The sequence below is a fragment of the Acomys russatus genome, chromosome 29 (assembly GCF_903995435.1).
Source record: "Acomys russatus chromosome 29, mAcoRus1.1, whole genome shotgun sequence".
NCBI classification, from domain to species: Eukaryota; Metazoa; Chordata; class Mammalia; order Rodentia; family Muridae; genus Acomys; species Acomys russatus.
Window position 1 is genome coordinate 34996751 of NC_067165.1, and position 19973 is coordinate 35016723.

At 53.2% G+C, this 19973-nt stretch overlaps 1 protein-coding gene across 2 annotated transcripts in view; it reads right to left on the bottom strand.

Moving 5' to 3' along the window:
• Positions 1 to 19973, bottom strand: part of Arhgef10l (Rho guanine nucleotide exchange factor 10 like) — a 101291-nt gene that overhangs the window by 35510 nt on the left and 45808 nt on the right. For both annotated transcript variants that reach the window (XM_051172099.1, XM_051172101.1), the window contains 5 exons: positions 17452 to 17633; positions 14674 to 14789; positions 14150 to 14277; positions 12321 to 12421; positions 2564 to 2685 (listed from right to left, as the gene is read on the bottom strand). In XM_051172099.1, coding sequence (XP_051028056.1) covers positions 2564 to 2685; positions 12321 to 12421; positions 14150 to 14277; positions 14674 to 14789; positions 17452 to 17633 — 649 coding nt within the window. The remainder of the gene's footprint in view (positions 1 to 2563; positions 2686 to 12320; positions 12422 to 14149; positions 14278 to 14673; positions 14790 to 17451; positions 17634 to 19973) is intronic.

Consider the following 19973-nt stretch of genomic DNA (forward strand, 5'->3'; position numbering starts at 1 on the left):
TGGGAGTGGGGGGGTTGGGGAGTGGGAGGGGGTGGAGGGGGTGGGAGGGGGTGGGAGCCGGTGTCAGCAACTTCCTTGCCCAACCCCAGCCTTTCCAGGGAAGAAATGAGCAGGCTGCCAGCTCACGCGGCCACCTGAGAGCCCACGTGCGTGGGAGAGAAGCCTGGGCAGCTGCCCACATGCACATCTGTTCCTGCAGTAATTGGGCAAGGCTAGCAGTCTCCGCTCTAATTCAGCCGGCTGCCAGCACCGAGCTGATGGGGCACAGCTGTCTGGGCTAGGTAGGAGGCGGGCAGGGCAGTGCTAGAACAGCCCAGGAAATATGGCAAGACAGCCTCTGGCAGGTCCCCCCAGGAACCCCCTTCCTCCAGGCCCATTACCCACAGATATTCATGCATGGCTCTCTCAGCTGACTTGGGGGGGGCTGCTCCTTGGGAACAACTGAGCAGGGGATGAGCACTCTGCCAGCACACATGTTCTGGGGCCCCAACAGCTCCAAGTGAGGAGATACACAGGCCCTCACTTATCCTCCCAGATGGGTCCCATTAAGTGGCAGCTCCTTCAGGAGACAGAAGCATATGAGGGTGACCTACAGGGCTCAGTCAGGTATGACCTGTGTACCTTGGCCTCACTGCAGAGGCCACACCCAAGGGCCAGCCTTGTGTAACTAACACAGGATAGACCCAGTCTCCTCTCCATACGCTCTGGCTTCCATGCCAAGTCTTTCATTATTTCCATTTTTAAAAGGCGCATACAGACCATGGTCTGCAGGAATAGTTTCATTTTTAAAATATTACATGGGAGACTGGAGAGATGGCTCAACAGTTAAGAACACTGACTGCTCTTGAGAAGGACCTCGGTTAAGTTCCCAGCACCCACATGACAGCTCACAGCCAATCTGTAACTCCAGTTCCAGTGGGGATCTGCTGCCCTCTTCTGGTCTCTGTGGGCACTGCATGCATGTGCTGCACAAATGCCTATGCACATAAAAATGAGTAAATCTCAAAAAATAATTAAACGAGCTGCAGTGTCACATGGCTTTATTCTTTATCCTGATCAGAGACCCTGTTGACGCTCACTCGGCAGCAGAAGTGAGAGGCTGTCTAGAACTTTTTCCTGGTCCCAGCCTGACCCGACCTCTGGCAGGCCCCTGCACTGAGCTCCAAGCCTTATTTAGCTCTCCTGGCCTCTTCTTCTGTCCACGTAGCCCCCTCCAAGTATCCAAATCAAGGTCCGGATGACACCACTGTCTGGCTTGTGTCCATCAGCGCTCCAAGAATAAAACATTACAAGGCTGTTGCGGTCTCTAATCCAGTGATGGGCCTCATCGCCCACAGCGAGCCTCAACATCCCCTCCAGAGCTCACATTGAAATAGCCACTATAACAGGACCAGAAGAGGGCTCCTTTAAGAGGCAATTAATCCAAGCTCAGCCCTATTTCCTGACGACTTAAAACGTGCATCCCCTGGGCCCTCTGGGGTCTGCATCCTTCTTGCTATGTGGAGCTCCGTTTAATTCCACCTCCTCCAAGGGGCCCTCCCTGAACCTGCTAACCATGTTGTCCCCATCCCCACGCCTACTATATCTCTACTTCATACTCTTTAAAGAGTCCCTTCCATTCCCTTCCGTGTGCTGAGGTCCGGCCTGGCTTTGTCCACTAGCCTGAAGGCTGCGCGAGGCGGGAACCTCGTACATCCTGGTCCCCACTGCACTCCCAGCTCTAGCAACCAGCAGGTGCTCGGGGATGACCCGCGAATGGACAGATGAACAAAGGAACGAACGATGAACTTACATCGCAAGGGTGCTCTTTCATCTCTTACAGCCCCAGTCTACAGCCCAGCCCGCACGGCTCCTGCGACTATTTATCTGTGCTGGGTCCCACGCTCGCTCGCCCGTCCCAGAGCTCAGGGTCCTCGTCTGCTTGGGAGAGGATAGACAACAGTTGCTCCAGATGGACGGACGGGTGGCCTCTGCCAGGACATAAGGGACAAGTGATGGGTGGAGGGGAGGGGCAGGGCGGGGGGGGGGCGAGCTTTCTGGTGGTTAATACCATGGAGACTGTAAGCGGGTTAAACCAAACCCTTATTGGCTGTCATTTTGGAAGGCCTGTCTGGGCTTTCATCTGCTGTGAAATTCTCGCCTAACCACTATCGCAAGAAGTGCAGCTAAACACAAGAAGAGTATAGTGGGCAAGTAAAAGAGGACATGAGGGCCATGGAGCATCCCAGGATAAGGGCTGTCCCCACCAATGTCAGCACTGGCCTGGCGGCATCATCTTGGCCACAGTCCAGAATCAGGCCTTCAAAGGATGAGGTTACTGGTATTCTCTATCACAAAATAATGGAGTTTTCCACCCTGTGACCTATGCTGGTCATTCACACACCCCTTTTCTTTTGGTGGGAAAGCTCCATCACAGAACAAGAACAAAAGGCTTGGCCCCTTGGGTCTGTAAGCTGGACCGAGACGCTGGGCCTTCCCAGCTGCAGCAGACACTACCTGGACACTGGCTCTTCCAGGCTAGGCAGGGCCATCACAGCTACTACCATGTGCCGGGTCCACTCACCTGCAGACTGAGGGCCCGGGAGGAGAAGGCAGGGACGCAGCAGGCCAGGATGGGGCACCAGAACGGGGCTTTGCTTTTCTTGTCCTCATCAGGACACAGCCATCCTGGCTGGTTCTCCTCCCCTGCAGCAAGAGGAAGGAGGTGGGCGAAGCTAGTCAGAGTGTAAGCCCCAGCAGATAGTGACTGGCTCTCATCCCTGAGAGTCACCACAGACCCCAGCAGGCCAGGTCCCACCCATGGTGACCTCATTGCTTTGATCACTCCCCCACCCTACATGCCTGTTGTCTGAGATGGAGCCGAGCACCAGGCTATGGACGATAGGTAGGGATCTGGGAAAGCTGAGGACAGAATCCCAGCCTGACCCTACCATGGAGCTTTCTGTGCCGACACCCCAACAGCTCCCCCCACCCAGCCTCAATCCCTTTGCCAATAAAAGGGTGACTGGGCTACAGGGAGGATTGATGGATAAAGTAGCTGGTGTGCAAGTGTTAGGATCCGAGTTCAGATCCTTGGTGCCCATGTTGGAGCTGGGTGTGACAGTGAGTACCTGTAACCCCAGTGATAGTGGGTAGAGACAGACAGATCTTAGGGGCTCAATGGCCATCCAGTCTAGCCATGGGCTGGGGTGAGGGAAGGAGGAGGAGAAGAGAGAGAGAGAGAGAGAGAGAGAGAGAGAGAGAGAGGGAGGGAGAGAGAGGGAGGGAGGGAAAGAGGGAGGGAGGGAGGGAGGGAGAGAGATTGTTTTAAAATTCAAGGTGAAAAGTGACAGAGGGAGACATGGCGCAAGGTCATCTTCTGGACTTCGCTTATACCTGAGCAGGCAAGTGCATTCATAAATATCCCACATAAAAGAAAGCAAGACAGGTGGGGGATGAAGAAAGAAAGAGGGGGGGCATGGGAGAGGAAGCGATCATAAGGCCAGATGCAGGTTCCTTTGGTAGAGCATTTGCCTCTCATGCAAGAGGCCCTGGGTTCCATCCCCAGCGCAAAATGAGCCAGGTGTGGTGTCACACACTCATAGTCCAGCCCTCAGAAATGGAGGCAGGAGCATGAGAAGCTCAAGGTCGTCCTCACTTACATCCTGAGTTCCAGCTCTGGACTATGAGACCCTGTCTGTGGAGAGCAGCGGGTTGATAACAGTGCCTTTCCTTGTCCTGTGTTTTGGACTAAGATTGCGGCAGGTCCTTGTGTTCAAGAACTGAGTCAGATGCCTATGGCCTTGGACTTGACACTAAAGAACAAGGAGGCAGATCTACACCAGCCGTTGGTGCTTGCACACTTGACGGTGAGGAGGGCAGGCAGGACTCTGTGGGCAGGCAGCTCCCTAAGATGCTCTTCCTGACCTCCCTGGCTCTGTGACAGGCCCCCTCTGGGGGAAAACCGTCTTGTTTCCTTGGGTGCCTTTGTGCCTGTCTGAAACCATCTCAGCTACAGATCCCGCTGTGGTTTGTTGCCACACGTCCCTAGGTTGTGTCATCCACCACTGTCCCCACATCAGTGCCTGACACAGACCAGGAGTGAAGAGCACATGGGCTCAAAGAATGAATGAAAGGAGGCTGGAGAGGAGGCTCAGAGGTTAAGAGCACAGGCTGCTCTTCCAGAGGACCCGGGTTTGATTCCCAGGCCCCACATGGTGAGCATCTGAACACCTCGTCTGGCCTCCTTGGGTACCAGGCACACACATGAACAGACATACATGCAGCCAAACACACATATAAATCAAAATAAGTTTTAAAAAATATTTTAATGAATGAGAGGAAAGGGGGAGTGAACAATTCAATGTCAGCCCCAGGAATTCTGCCTACTAAGGAGCCTTCAGGGTTTTTTGTTTGTTTGTTTGGTTGGTTGGTTTTTCAAAACAGGGTTTCTCTATGTAGCTGTGCCTGTCCTAGACTCACTCTGTAGACCAGGCTGGCCTTGAACTCACAGTGATCTGCCTGCCTCTGCCTCCCAAGTGCTGGGATTAAAGGCTGAGCCTTCGTTTCTTATCCACCAGACAAGAACAGCCATCCAGCATGGCAGGACTACTGTCTACTGTGTGTGTGTGTGTGTGTGTGTGTGTGTGTGTGTGTGTGTGTGTGTGTATGCATGCGTGTGTGCCCATGTGTGTGCACCCATGTGTCAGTAAGCACCAAGGTGTGATGCCTAACACTGATTGCCAACTTGACAGGCTCTAAATCACCATGGAGACAAACTTTTGGGCATATCTGCAAGGAAATCACTAGACCAGGTTAACTGAGGAGGGAAGATCCATCCTGAAAGTGAGCAACAGCATCCCCTGGGCTGGGGTCCCCTGCCGAATAGGAAGGAGGAAGTAAGCTGAGTGCACTATCCACCTCGCTGCTTCCTGACTGTGTATGCGATGTGACCAGCCGTCTCCAGCATCTGACACCATGATGTCCTTCCCCTCCATGATGGACTATGAACAAAAAAAACCAGCCTTCCCTCCTTGTTCTTGTCGCAGTGATGAGAAAAGGGACTAATACAATAGGGCTGTGGGCCCTCCTGGCCTGCTCACAGTAATAAATGTGGCACAGAGCTCATCACCCCATAGTGACACTGACACACAGGGATTGGGAAGCAGGCCGGTGGCAGCACCCACATAGGAACTTGGGTCTGCCCCCAGAGATGCCCACCTTCAGGGTGCCCCCAGAGCTCTGGGGTCATGAGGAGGTCATCAATTGAACTATTGAGACAACAGCCCTCATAAGTCCCACACTCTTCCTTGGTGGCAAACAGGAAGCAGGGATCAGGCCCATGCTAGGCTTGCCTTTGGATGGGTGAGCTGCCCTCCCACCCAGCCTTCAGGACCAGCCTGTAACAACTCCACAAAGTACCGCATTGCTCCCTGTTTGAAAACATCAATGGGGTCTCGGTCTGCTTGGAGTAAGGCCCAGAATCTTCTGGAAGAGCCACAAGGACTGCCTCTCCCTCCCAGCCTCATCGCCTGATCACCAGGCTCCACAATTTCAGCACGCAGCTCTGTCCGTCCCTTCGCGTAAAATGCTACCCCGCTACATTCTCCAGCGGGCTCCTCTCCTAAAAGCCTTGCCTAACCATGCATCTCAGCAGAGTCCCAGCCCCTGTCAGAGTTGTCACATCCCTTTACCACTGCAAGTGTCTCCAGGTTGGGATGATTCTGTGACCATCCACTTTGCTACGGTAGGAAAGCAGAGACCCACCTTCAATTCTAACCTTTGATCTTTCCCTGGACTGCCACTAGGTGGCGCCATCCCTCAGGATGCTGGACAGTCAGCTCCAGGCCACTCCTTCATCGCACCAGGCATTTCCGGATGTTGCCTTTTTGGATCTTGTCACATTTCCCAATCCCCATCTGCGTATGAGTTTGCGTGTGTGTGTGTGTGTGTGTGTGTGTGTGTGTGTGTGTGTGTGTGTGTGTGTGTGTGTGTGTGTGTGTGTGTGTCTGTGTGTGTGTCTGTGTGTGTGTGTCTGTGTGTGTGTGTGCCTGTGTGTCTGTGTGTGTGTGTGTCTGTGTGTGTGTCTGTGTGTGTGTGTGTGTGCCTGTGTGTGTGTGTGTGTGTGTGTGTGTGTGTGTGTGTGTGTGTGTGTGTGTGTGTCTGTGTGTGTGTGTCTGTGTGTGTGTATCTGTGTGTGTGTGTGCCTGTGTGTCTGTGTGTGTCCATGCATTCGTACATACTTTGTTTGCATTCCTAGGGTTGATACCTGGGACATCAGGCATGCTAGGGCAAGCATTCCTCAGTGAAGCTCTACCCCACCTATTTGTATATATGGCACACACACACTTGATTAAGAAATGCAGTGTATTTTTTACCCAGTCCTGGGCCAATAGAAATGATCTGGGCAGGCTAAACGCTAAGCTGTGATGCGTGGAAGGTTAGGGGTTAAATGCGGTTTCCCCCCTTCTGATGAGTTTACGGGACACAACCCATTATAGCTTTAGGAACAGGGCTCGCTCTGCTCTTCCACTGCTCTCCCACAGGGCATCTCCATTCTGTGTGCATGCACATGGGAGCAGGAGGATGTCTACAGTGCCATTGGGCCGGGAAGGCCAGAACTTTCCATCCGTATCTTTCCTATGCAACCACTCACACGGTGCCAGCCATACTACAGATCACGCGTCAATGACCAAGGGCAGCCTCAACATACCCTTTCTCTTGGAGGCCCCTTCTGCATGGGTATCTAGCGTGCCCTGGCAATATGACTTGTTTTGGTGAAAGGAATGACGCCAGGCCAAAGAGAAGGGCTGACACGGGTAAGGAGGAACCGCCCCTGAGAGTGGCCCAGCCCAAAGACCAGCTGGGCCAGGAGGGCCCAAGAGAAACACATGCGTGACCACACCTTGAGACGCTGGACACTTCCTTTAAAACACAAAGGCTGAGTGGTTAGCCTAACGGCTGCCGTCCCTGCCTGAAGGACTCAGTTCTTACTGCCTTTCCCAATGGGCCCAGAAGCGGCCCTTCACAGTCTGGGCCCTGGGAAACTGCCCCATAAAACCCAGGCCTGCCATGGAAAAAGAGAGAAAGGAAAAAAACAGTGTGTGAGAGACCCATGCGGTAAAGCACAAACACACAGCAAGACACTACCTCTTTTCATCCTCATTTTGGGGACCTCCGCCCCTCATGAAACCTAAGTGAAAAAAACGTAAGCCACGACAGGGCACAGGGCACAGCATGCTCAGGCCACGGTGGAAAATGGGGCTGCCCTGCCGCCTCTCAGTGAAAGCCCAGTGGTAAGTAAACAAGACACAATTTAAAATGCTGTCATTACTCTAAGGGAACTCACAACCAAACAGACCCCTCCTCTGCCAGGCAGGAGACCTGTGGAGCTCACCCCCCTGGACAGGAGAAGACACAGCCCCCACCCCGTACCTCGCCCCAGCTCCTCCCTCTCCCCACCCCCCACCCCACACACACCCACAGCCCATCAGTCGCTGGCAATCTATTACCATATATATTTTTAACGATCTGACCTTCTCCTTCCAGATGGTGCCTTTTCTTGTGTGCGACTGGGAACGTTAAAACGAAACTGGAGTTGTGGCTTTTCCCCATCTGCCACCACTGTCATTGTTCGCATCACAAAACCAGAGTGGCCCGACAGCAAATGAAGAGGCTGTGGCCACTGAACAGTGAAAGCCCATCGGGGTGAGTGACATTCAGGAGAGGCACCAGTGGCACAGCCGTGATTCCAACCGACACTAAACAGAGGCTTATTTGGGTTTGTTCAGCATGTGTGTCAGCACTCGTGGCATTCAAGAGCCCCTGTGGTACATGAGGGGCAGCTCTAGATGCCCCTCCAGACTAGAAACCATCTTCTCCAACCTGCTAGAAGCACCCTAGGCACAGCCTAACCCAGCCTTCAACTCACTGTGTGACATTCAGTCTGTTGCCTCACCTAGAAAATAGGGGATGGAATTCCAATCCTTTGGAGTCATTGGGGATCCTAGAAAGAGTACAAATGAGGTCTAGGACATACCGGGCCCTGCAGAAGTGGTACCCATGTCCAATCACCACCCTTCCTCTTAACATTGTGGAGAGTGGCTGAGCCACCTCTAGCCCTGTTCTGTGCTCGGCCTCCGGGGTGAGGTTTTCACTGTCCTAGACCCACTGTTCTCAAAATTGCCAGATTCACGGCTGTCTTTGAGGCCCTAATCACACATCCCTGATGTAGGGAGCCACAGGCCAAGCCAGGCATCCTTTCCATCAGCCACCCCACCCTAAGAGATGCTTAATGCTGTCCATGGAGGCCAGCTGAAGGCCACAGCTTCCCAGCTGGGGCATGCAGCCTTGTCTCCCCTCCCAGAGGATGGCGCCACTATATCCAGAGAAGCTTAGGACAGTGGTTCTCAATCTGTGAGTCACGACCCCTTTGGAGGTCAAATGACCTTTTCACAGGGGTGGCCTCACAGGGGTCACAGAAAACACAGATATTTGCATTACCATTCATTTACAATTATAAAGCATCAATGAAAATACTTTTATGGTTGGGGGTCACCCACAACATGAGGAACTGTATTAAAGGGTCTCAGTGTTAGGAAGGTGGGGAACCACTGGCTTAGGGGATCCCAGCACTGGGATGGTTTCAGCGTTAACAGATTAGATCTAGGACATAGTAAGAGGTTTCTTGGGGGCTCAGGAAGGAGGTGTGCCTTTCCCAGGACAACAGGGTAATTAATGCCAGTGTTTTGGAAGGGATTCCCCCTCCTAGGCCAAAGGCTCTCTTGTCCCTCCTTTCTCAGCTCTCAGGGGACTATCATCCTGGCTCACTGCTGTGCATAGAAGAAAATAAAATACAAGGGAGTGACGCATCTTTAACATGGTCCCGCTCCTTGCAACACACACACACACACACACACAGCACTGCAGATGAAAAACAAAAAGCAGCAAAATGGAAAGAACAAATTATTCAAGCCTTAGGGGACCCAGGCATTCAAATATAATTTCAAATGACTCTCCTATGAAGCCTGCTGAAGTGAGGCTGTGTGGAGATAAGCCAGCCAGCCAGCGGCAGGCCCAGCATCCCAAGCCCAGCTCCGCCGAGCGCCTGGGTTCTCATAGGAAGTCCATCTGCCTGGGAGACTCGGGTCTGTGATCCCAGGAATTTGGGAAGCTGATATGGAAGGATGATGAGTTCAAAGCCTGCCTGGGTTACAGAGTGAATTCAGTTCCGGGAAGCCCCACTTCACAACAGAAGTAAAAGGGTCACTGAGTGCATTCATTCATCAGGACGAAAGCCTTGCCTAGCAGAAGGGAAAGGAGAGGGAAGGAAGAAGGAAATAAAAAAGGGAGGGAGGAAAGGAGGGAGGGAGGGGCAAGGAGGCAGGGGGCAGGGGCATAGGGGAGCAAGAAAGTGGGGGAGGGAAGGGGGGCCAGAGGGCAGGGAGTGGGGGACAGGAGGGCAGGGGAACAAGGGGGCAGGAGAGCAGGTGGGTGAGGGACAGGGGGCAGGAGAGCAGGTGGGTGAGGGACAGGGGGCAGGAGAGCAGGTGGGTGAGGGACAGGGGCAGGAGAGCAGGTGGGTGAGGGACAGGGGGTAGGAGAGCAGGTAGGTGAGGGACAGGGGGCAGGAGGGCAGGTGGGTGAGGGACAGGGGCAAGGAGCAGGAGGGCAGGGGTAGGGTCAGGGAAGCAGTGGTCAGGGAGGCAGGGGGCAGGGAATAGCATCGGCCCACCATTGAAGTCATGTATGGAAGGAAGCATGTGCCTGCCCCCAGGGCCCAGTAGGGACAACCACCTTAGCCCTTCCAAGGGCCAGAATCTCCATGTCCTCTGTCAGGGGTGGGGCAGCTTGTCTTAAAGGTGGAGTTCTAAATGACCCCAGCACTAGACCCAGGGCACTGACCAAGCAGACACCTCTGGTCCCAGACCCTCCAGAGCCACATATTCCTCATCCTCCCCTCCCCTCCACACACACCTGCTCCCCCAGGGCCCTCTGCACAGTGGCAGAATGACTCACTGTGATAGCAGAGCGCCCCCTCCCCCCATGTGAATACCTTCTGAGCAGACCCAGAACAAGTTCCTTTTCCAGCAGCATACCCTGCAAGCCTCACCCCGCTCTACAGAACACCTCTGCAGTCTGATACAACCACCTACTGTACCCTTCATCCCCGGCACCCACCCCCACCCACTCTGACCACTGTGACCCACCTGCTGCTGCTGCCCCAGGATCTGCACACTGTGGCTGCCACGCCTGGATCACTTGGCCCAGATCTTCCCACGGCCTCTCCCTGACACAGCCCTCACATTCAGTGACAGCCGTCTGGCCCCCACTTCACCCCTTCACAGTCCAGCACTCTACGTCATGTCCATGTGTCCGTCCCAAATTTAAGCTCCTCGGGAGAAAGAGCCTTCTGAGTTTTATCAGGGCTCTTTATGCCTAAAATTACCAGGGCATGGGAGAGGCAGAGGCAGGCAAACCTCCATGAGTTCAAGACCAGCCTGGTCTACATAGTGAGTTCCAGGGCTGCCAGAGCTACATAGGGAAACCCTGTCTCAAAACAAACAAACAAAGCTGGAAATGGTCACCTGTGCTTGTAATGACAGCACTGAAGAGAGAGTGACACACAGGCTAGCTCAGTCAGCCCCAGAAACAACAAGGGAAGCTGGTGAGGTGGCTCAGTGGTTAAGAGCACTGACTGTATTCCAGAGGACTGCTCAGGTTCAGTTCCCAGCACCCACAGGATGGCTCACAACCACCCATGACTCCAGGCCCACGGACTTTCGCATCCTCTTCCAGCCTATGCAAGTACAAGGCATACAAATGGTACCCAGACATCTATGCAGAGAAATTCACAGTTTTATTTTTTTAAAGTGGATGGTGCCTGGGGAACATCTGAGGCTGATCTCTGGTCCCTACATGAATGCACACACACACACACACACACACACACACGCATGCACACATTACTATATGAGGCAAATGAATGGGGTTTTGGGGTTTTTTTGTTTGATTGTTCTTTGTTGTTGCTGTTGTTTGTTTTTCAAGACAGGGTTTCTCTGTGTATCCTTAGCTGTCCTAGACTTGATTTGTAGACCAGGCTGGCCTTGAACTCACAGCAATCCACCTGCCTCTGCCTCCCGAGTGCTGGGATTAAAGGCGTGCACCACCATGCCCAGCTATGAATGGGGTTTTTAATGAATGAAAGTCAGGTGACAAAGACCTGACTCCTGATTCAGAAATGTTTTTTAAAACTATTATTGGAGGGGCTGGAGAAGTGGCTCAGTGGTTAAGAGCACTGTTCTCCCAGAGGACCCATGTTCAATTCCCAGCACCCACATCGTAGCTCACAACGATCTGTAACTCCAATTCTAGGGGATCTGATGCTTTTTTCTCACCTCCAAGGGCACTGCATGCATGTGGTGCAGACGTACATGCAGGCAAAATACCCATACATAAAATAAAAATTAAAAATAACTCATATATAAAAATATCACACACACACGACAAAGGTAATCAAAAGACAGCCTCGGTATCAGCTAGACTTCTACCATGCAGTTCTCACTATCCTGGATGCCAAGTCACAAAACAGATAAAGTTGTTACAACCCAGTGCATGCGAATGTGGCGGGGACAGGGCAGAGGGACAGCAAGGTGGCCTAGGCTCTGGAAACACAGTACCCAGTGTCTGAATTCTACATCTACCCCTTCCTGCTGTGTGATTCCACTGCACATCTCTGGGTCTGACCTACCTCAGGGAGCTTGTGAGCAGAGGTGTATGTGGGACTCTGCAACACAAGAAACATTCTGCAAATACATACTTACTACCCGTGTTAGCACTAACGGGTGCGTAGGAAGAAACCCTCATAAAGAGGTTTTCCTTTCAGTTTTTGTTTACTTTAGCTTTTTGAGTCCAGGGTCTCATATAACCCAGACTTGCCTCAGCTTTGCTCTGCAGCTAAGACTGGCCTTGAACTAAGACTGCCCAAATCCTCCTGCCTCAGCCTCCCAAGCACTGGGATTATTGGATATACCACCCACCATGTTTAGCAATAAAGAGGCCTTTGGCTGAGCTCAGCCAATAAATATTTTTATTTATTATTTTCCTATCATTTGGGTTTTTTTGTTGTTGTTGTTTTTGTTTTACTGAACTGAGATACACTTCCGTGGTGATTAGCTACCACCAGCTAAAGAGGAAGTGGGTGTCTCTGCATGGCATCACCTCCCTCCCATCTCTCCACCCTACCCCCACGGGAAATGCCCCTGCTCAGAGATCACCTTGTGCTCACACTCCCAGCCTCACTCCCTACGCCTGCCCCGCCTTTGTCCCGGGCCTGTACTCACTGAGTCCGATCTTTGCCAAGTGTAATCTGTTGACCCAGGAAATCTTGCTCAGGGGGTTCGGTGTGATGAAGACGACCATGAAGCTGATGGGCCGGCCAGACCTGTGGGGGGGCAAGACCCTGTGAGTGCCCGGTTAGAGGCTCAGCTCCCTGGAAGGCCTTGGAAGGCCTGTGGCCTGAAAAGCTCCACCTCCTTGAGGAGACCACCCTCCACCCTCTGTGATGGGCAAGGGGCACCTGGCCAGAGAAGCTAAGCCATTCTCGGCAGCCCAGTCCCAGACCCACAGCACCCCTGGCTTTATGCCCAGCTAAAGTCCTGCCACCACCACCTGCCAGTATCCCATTGGCCTTGTCATCTGGAAGGAAGGACCCCACACTGTCCATCTCCAGCACCTGGCACAGGGCAGTCACCCAGGAGATGGTTGCAGAGTGGACACACATGCGGTAAGGAACGGAGGAAGGTTGGGAGTGATGATTGGAGTGAGGGAAGGAAGATGGAAGGGCAGGAAGGAGAGGGGATGAGAGGAGGGAGGAGGGGAGGAAGGGGAGGAGGGAGGAATGGGAGGGAGGGGAGGAGGGAGGATGGAAGAGAAGGAGGAAGGATGGGAGGGAGGGAAGTTGGGATGGAAGGAAGCAGGGAGGATTGGAGGGAGGGGGGAAGAGGGAGGGAAGGAAAATGGGAGGACAGGAAGGAGGAGAAATATGAGAGGAAAAGAGGGAGGGAGGGGAGAGAGGGAGGGAGAAGGAAGATGGTAGGGTGCACGGGAGGGGAGGGGTGGGAAGGAGGGAGAAAGAAAGGAATAGAGACAATAGTAGGTCAGCAGGGGCCCCTTTGGGGTCCTGTGAGTAACCCAGCCTCTGCGCCCCCACCAAGGTAGGCAGGACAGTGTCCTCACTCTCGGGTGCTGGGAGAAAAAGGCACAAGAGAGGGGACAGGAACAGGGAAGGGGGCAATTTGGATTGGAGCTCGAGCTGCAGACCCCACATCCAAACATTAGGACCCTGCTCTCTCTTCCTGAACCTCTGTGCCTGTTGCAGTGTCTCCATCTTTCCCACAAGCCTGCCCCTGAGCAGCAAGCGCTTCCCTGCACCAACTCCCACTGCACTGACCCCACCTCCTGCATCAGCAAAGTTCACAAGCAAAGCCCAGGAGTCCCTGAGCCTGTCCCCTGTGCCCTGCCCTCTGGCCTCACTTCCTTGTTTGTAAAGTGAAGATACTGAGACACAGCCTATAGAACCATTAAGAGGGCCAGCTTGAGGCTAGAGAGATGGCTCAGAGGTTAAGAGCACTGACTGCTCTTCCAAAGGTCCTGAGTTCAATTCCCAGCAACCACATTGTGGCTCACAAACATCTATAACAAGATCTGGTGCCCTCTTCTGGCCTGCAGGTGTACATGCACTGTTACATCAATAAATAATAAATAAATCTGATAGTCTGCAGCTACCTCCGGATGACATCTTCCCACAGAGAAGGTCTCACAGCTCCTGGCGTCAATCTTGTGTACAGAGGACCATGAAAGGGGGAGGATGGGTCTAAAAAGAGGATCTGGGATGCCACAAGCTGAGATAAAGAAAGAGGCTATGACGTAGTGGGCTAAGTTGGCCAACAGAGAACCAAGCTAATCCAGGATGTCAGCAAGATGCACATTCGTGCCTGCATTCATTCCTGAGGACCTACTGTGTGCCAGGCACTGTCATGGGCATGGCCCACAGTGGATGTCCACCCTCACTTATCACAGCAGTCCTGACAGGCAGGGGGTCCCAGGTTCTTTCTCTGACCACCCCCTCCCCTCACTGGCAGTCCCTCCCTCCCTCCTATGCCCTTCTCACTTGTCAGGTTTCCCGGGCAGCAGGAGCCTTAGGCGGCATTTGTTGGCCGAGTGGATCTCCTCCTCCTTCATTCGCATCAGCCTCTGCAGGGCCAGGCACCAGTCTTGGGCCACAGTCATGTTCAGATTCTAGTGTTGGAGAGAGAGAGAAGAGGTCACCACAGTCTCCTGGCTCCCCTAAAACCACATGAGACGTAGCGACAGCACCCAGGAGACACAGGATTACGCCTTCAACATGGCTGCTCACTAGCCACACAAGAGGCAATCCCACTTACACTTGGAACTTCCCAGCCCTGGATGCAAGCCCACCCAGCTGCTGCTTCCTCAGAAAGGGACTCCCCCCCCTTCACAGGCACTCTGAAGCCTAGGGCAGAGGCCAGGGAGGAGCTGGAAGACCTCCAACTGGTGCACACAGCCAAACATGTGCAAAGGCCTCTGAGAGAGTCCGGGGATCCCAACTCAGAGCCAGGGCACACAGGGGCACCATGCAGGCCAGCCCCCTCGCCACCCTCAGGCCACGCCCACCTGGTAAGTGCCATGCAGGGTGCTGATGAGCAGGGTGATCTGCTCCACCACCGCCAGGTCCTTCTGCAGGTCCTGTAGCTCCTGGAAGAGGCGTGGGGGCCCCAGGTATACCTTGTCTGGTAGAGAAGACACAGGACTCAGCCTTGAGGCTGGGGAAGGTGCCATCAGGAAGCTAAGCATCTGCTGACAGGGAAAAGTAAGCCATGTCCATAGAGAAGAGGCAGTGGGGAAGGCTGAAGGAAATATGTCCAGGGTTTGGGAGAGAGGTCCCAGCAGAAGGAAGATCTGGGATGGTGCCACAGTTGGTCTGTATGGAGGCTCACAAGGACCATAAGACTTAATCACCATGCTTACAGAGCTGAGGAGCTTTCTCTTTTTTAAATAATTTATTTATTTTTATCTTATGTGCACTCATGTTTTGCCTGTATGTATATCTCTATGAGTGTGTCAGATCTTGGAGTTACAGACAGTTGTAAGCTAACATGTGGATGCTGGGAGTTGAACCCAGGTCCTCTGGAAAAAAAAAAAGCAGCCAGTGCTCTTGACCACTGCGCCATCTCTCCAGCCCCCCTCCTCACCAAGGAGCTTTCAAGAAGCCAGAATGTGATGGGTCTGGCCAAGCCAGAGAAGAACATATACAAAGATACTGAGGCTTAGAGCAGCCCTTGGACAGCAAAGTGTCCGATGATATATGGCTGACCTGCTATGCAGGGCAGGCAAGGTCCCTATTGTTATGGGACTTAGGTCCCAGAGGGGTGGGCAGACAGCAGGAGAGGGGAGCGAATTAACCAGGCAGTAGAAAATGCTTGGGAGAAAGGTACCAGGCTAATGATGGGGAGTGACTGGGCCTAGAACTCGGATGTTGATACAAATACAAGGGACACAGGGGTGGGTATCAAGAGACGAGTGATGATCAGTGCAGAGCAGTTGTTGGATGCCATCTTAGAAACAGAGTAGCACAGGCTAGACCATGGTATCTCAGGCTGTCTAAAGGAACTAAGGCTCCTTTCTGGGTTTTCGTTGTGAGTGGCTAAAATGTAGGTGTACGTACCAAGCCCCCTAGACATTGTGACTTTAATTCACATTCTGCTGTGTGGAGTCAGGGCTTTTGAGAACTTGGGAGCTGAGTGGAGCTCTGCTCAATGAAACAAAACTTCATTTGTTTCCACAAGTTAAAACTGTGAATGGGAATTCTATTTATTGTTCTATAATGTTATTTTTATCCAGTTTCTGTGTACTTGGGGTTTACTGCCGTTAAAGGCTAGAAGCCCGTGTGTTAATTGCAGGGAGATTTCTGTGTGTTCATATCTGCATAGAAATATAATAAAAAATAATACGAGGCCGGCCATGGATCTAAAGTCTCTCCCCTTTCAAGGGGATCAAACTTGAGAATCAGGGCTGTGGAGGGACAGAGTCAGGGACACAGGGGTTCCCAGAGCAACAGCCCAGGGACGGGCAGGAAGAACAGAGTCAGTGGGGTTGAAGGTACCCAAGAGAGCCGAATGGCCTGAGGGGGCTTCCCCACTCTCCCGCCTCACTCAGATCTGGAACAAGGCTCAGTGGTGCTGCCTCAGAGGGCCAGAACAACTGTCGCAATCATGCCTCAAAATTTCCAGAGTTTCTGAGTTCAGTGAGGCAAGAGCCCAGGCAGGGCTGCGGGCAGAGTGGTGCCAGGGAGGGGAAGTGAAACCAAAGCGCCTTTTGTTCATGGAAGGTGCTAGATGTACCCAGTGCCCCATTCTGCCAGGCCTGCGGTTTTAGTATCTCTGGACTCGGGGCCCTGGCAGAAACCAAAGTTCCATGAAACCAGTTGTCAGCCATGATCACTGATACTGTCACTTTGACAGCACCTCTGAGCATTGTGAGGATTCCCAGATTAGGCTGGCTAAAGTGGGAAGACCTACTCTGAATGAGGGTGAACAGCACTGTGTCACGGGCTGGGGGCCCTGGACTGAATAAGAAGGAAAAGGCGAACTGAACGCAAACACTCACCTCTCGTTGCTTCCTGCCTACGAATGCAGTGTGACCAGCTGCCTCACACACATACCGCCAGGCTCTCCCCACCATGGGGACTCTATTCCCAGACTGAACCCAAACAAACCCTCCACTCTTACATGGCTTTGGTCTGGCACTTTGTCACAATGATGAGAAGACCAGCTAATGTGTCAATGTCAGAAAACCCAGCCTAAGGCCTAGAGAGCCCAGGATGGGGTTCTGGTCCAGGCTCCGGTCACTAGAGAAACCGGCTTGGAGAAGGTGTGGAAGGCCACTACAGTGGCCCATGTGCACAGTGATGGTGGTCATTTTGCAGGCAGAGGGCAGACATGAAGATGCTACCGGGCACAAGGCTCTGAGAGGTTGGGTCAGGATGGGGGAAAAAACATGGGCCCAGGAAGGGACAGCCAGCCAGACCTGAGTTCTCTAGCACCCCTGGGGATCAGGGGGTAAGGTGAATACACCTAGTTCCTCGTGTACTGGGTAGAAAGAGAAGGCACCTGCCCAAGGTCTCACAGGAGGCAGTTGATAACCAAGTCACCCTTGGTCTCTGTCGCTGTGTGAGCTGTGCATGAGGGGGTGTCTAACGCTGGGTGGGGAATGTGTGCTGGCTTGTGGGGGCAGCAATGAGACCATAGGGCCAAGCATGTACAAGAGAGGCCACAGATCTGCACTGACGTGCGACAGCAAGAATCTCCAGGCCCAGCCACCACCAGCCAGCCGGTGATCCCTGGGCCAGGTTACACACCTAGCAGGTGAGGGGCAGCAGCCAGCAATACTCACTCTGGGCCTGCCCTGAAGCCGTGGCCTTCTTGGCGCCTGCATGCTGGATGAGCAGGTTGTCCTTGTCATAGGCGCCGCCATCTTGACCCACCTCCACTACCTGCACCTGCGGTAGCGCTGTGTTCCACTTCACCACATACTTAGGCCCCAGAGGCACCAGGCTGCTGATCTCTAGCTGGCCCCTATGGGACAGAAGAAGAGCACTGGAGAGTTTGTTGCAGCCCAGAAGGCAGCAAAATTCCAGCTCCCAGCACCTCAGCTTAGCCAGGCTCCAGACAGCCCAAGCATAGGACCTCAGGCCCAAACCAAGCCAGACCAAGAAGTGCAGGAAACCCACACCAAGGCGTTTGCACCAGGGAGCCCAGGCCCAGAACCAGAGTCGCATGCCTGAGTCCACAAACCACGAGCTACCTACCTGTGGTTGGAGGGCCTGGAGAAAAAACAAGAAGGATAGGTGTTATTCGGGGCAGCGCGTGCTGTGGGGCTGAGCACTCCAGGAGCCAGCTGCTGGCCTGGGGGGCAGCAGGCATGAAGGGAGGGATGGTTCCAGAGTGGAGGCATGGGACACTTAGGCCAGGTGTGAATAGAAGGCAGCCACACAGAAGGCCTCCCAGGGGCTCAACCAGCCATTGTCTCTGATTCTTTCTGTGTCTCTATCTCTGTCTGTCTGTGTCTCTGTCTCTCTGTCTGTCTCTGTCTCTCTGTCTATCTGTCTGTCTATCTCTGTCTCTGTCTGTCTCTCTGTCTCTGTCTCTGTTTTTGTCTCTCTCTCTGTCTCTGTCTGTCTCTCTGTCTCTGTCTCTGTCTCTCTCTGTCTCTGTCTCTCTCTCCCTGGTTTTTCGTAACAAGGGTTTGTCTGTGTAGCCCTGGCTGACCTGGAACTCTCTCTCTCTCTCTCTCTGTTTCTGTCTCTGTCTGTCTGTCTGTCTGTCTGTCTGTCTCTCTCTCTCTCTGGTTTTTCATAACAAGGGTTTGTCTGTGTAGCCCTGACTGTCCTGAACTCACTATGTAGACCAGGCTGGCCTCGAACTCAGAGATCCACCTGCCTCTGCCTCCCAAATGCCAACTGCTGGCCAGCCCTCTCTGACTCTTACAGCAACTTCCTCAGTGGTTTAGGGATCCCAGAACAGAGTGACACTCGGCAGAGTTAAGTGACTCACTTAGGCACATTACCAAACTGGTGTCCCCAGACTTGAGCCCTAGCACCCCATTCCTCACACATGCTCAACCCTGAACAACATAAGGCGGAGAAGGACAGTGGTCATGGCCCTGGCCCCTGCTGGATGGCTGGGCTCAGTGGAACTTAACATTCACAGTACCTGGGACTGGCAAGATGGCTTAGTGGGTAATGTACTTGCCACCACGCCCAGTGATCTGAGTTTGATCCAGGATCCAAATAGTGGGAAGAGTAAGAACTGAATCTAAAATTATCCTCTGACCTACCCACACATACATACACACGCGTGCACACACAATGGTTTTTTTTTAAGGGTTTTAGAAAGATTTCTGACACTTGGAGATGAATGAATGAGTGAGTGAGTGGGCGAGTGAGCGCCCACACCCACCTGTGCCAGAAGCTTCCTTGCCAAGTCCCCCACCAGGCTGGAAGCAGGGAACCAGCAAAGCGGACTCCATATATAGTTGGTGAGTGAGCAGATGGAAGGACAGACGACAGCGGGTGGATGTGCCTGACAGCCCTGCTTACTCCTCTTCCAGGGCCCGTGGTCTACAACCACAAGGTTCCCCAAACCCGCTCTGTGGCCATGAAGACACACACACACACACACACACACACACACACACACACACACTAAGTACCCAAGCTGAGAGGTGGAAAACCTGACCTGGCTTGATAGTCACTGACCACTTTCTGGCTGACTCGACTTTAACAGCCACACCAGGCTGTGTCCCAGGTTCTTAAAGTGTCAAGTTTTGAGAACAGAGATCTCCTGGGATCCTGCTGGAAAGGTCACTCCTGAGTTCTAGGAGTGCTCTACAGAAAGGTTTCCATCCCTAATGCCCACAGGGCCACAAAGGGGGGCAGGGCGTGACACCCTCGAGTTCCCCTGCTGAGTGAGGTCAGGAGGCTTGCAGGGCATGGGTCCCAGCTCTCATGGCCTGGGGCAATGTGGCCCCAGCATAATGTTTCATCACCCAAATAGTCAAATGAAGCCAAAGGTCTTGACATTTATGTGAATTCCTGTGCTTGTCAAGTGTGAGGTCCCAGTAGCAGCTACAGGCCACCCTCCTCCCATCAGCCAGTTCCCGCTAGCTCAGGCTAAGACCACAGATCAGTTCTGAGTGTTTCCATAGTCTGCCATATGCTGGAAAACAGCCTAGGCCCAGAAACTGCTCTGGGCTCTGGGTGGGTACCAGCAGCTCTGAGATGCGGCAACCCCGTGTGAGCTAAAGCAGCAGAGATGGGGAAAATCCTCAGCTGGATACTAAGTGCCGAGTTTGTAGCACAAAGTCCTGGGCTGAGAATGACAATGAGCTCGGGGTCAGGGGTGTCCCTGGCTAGT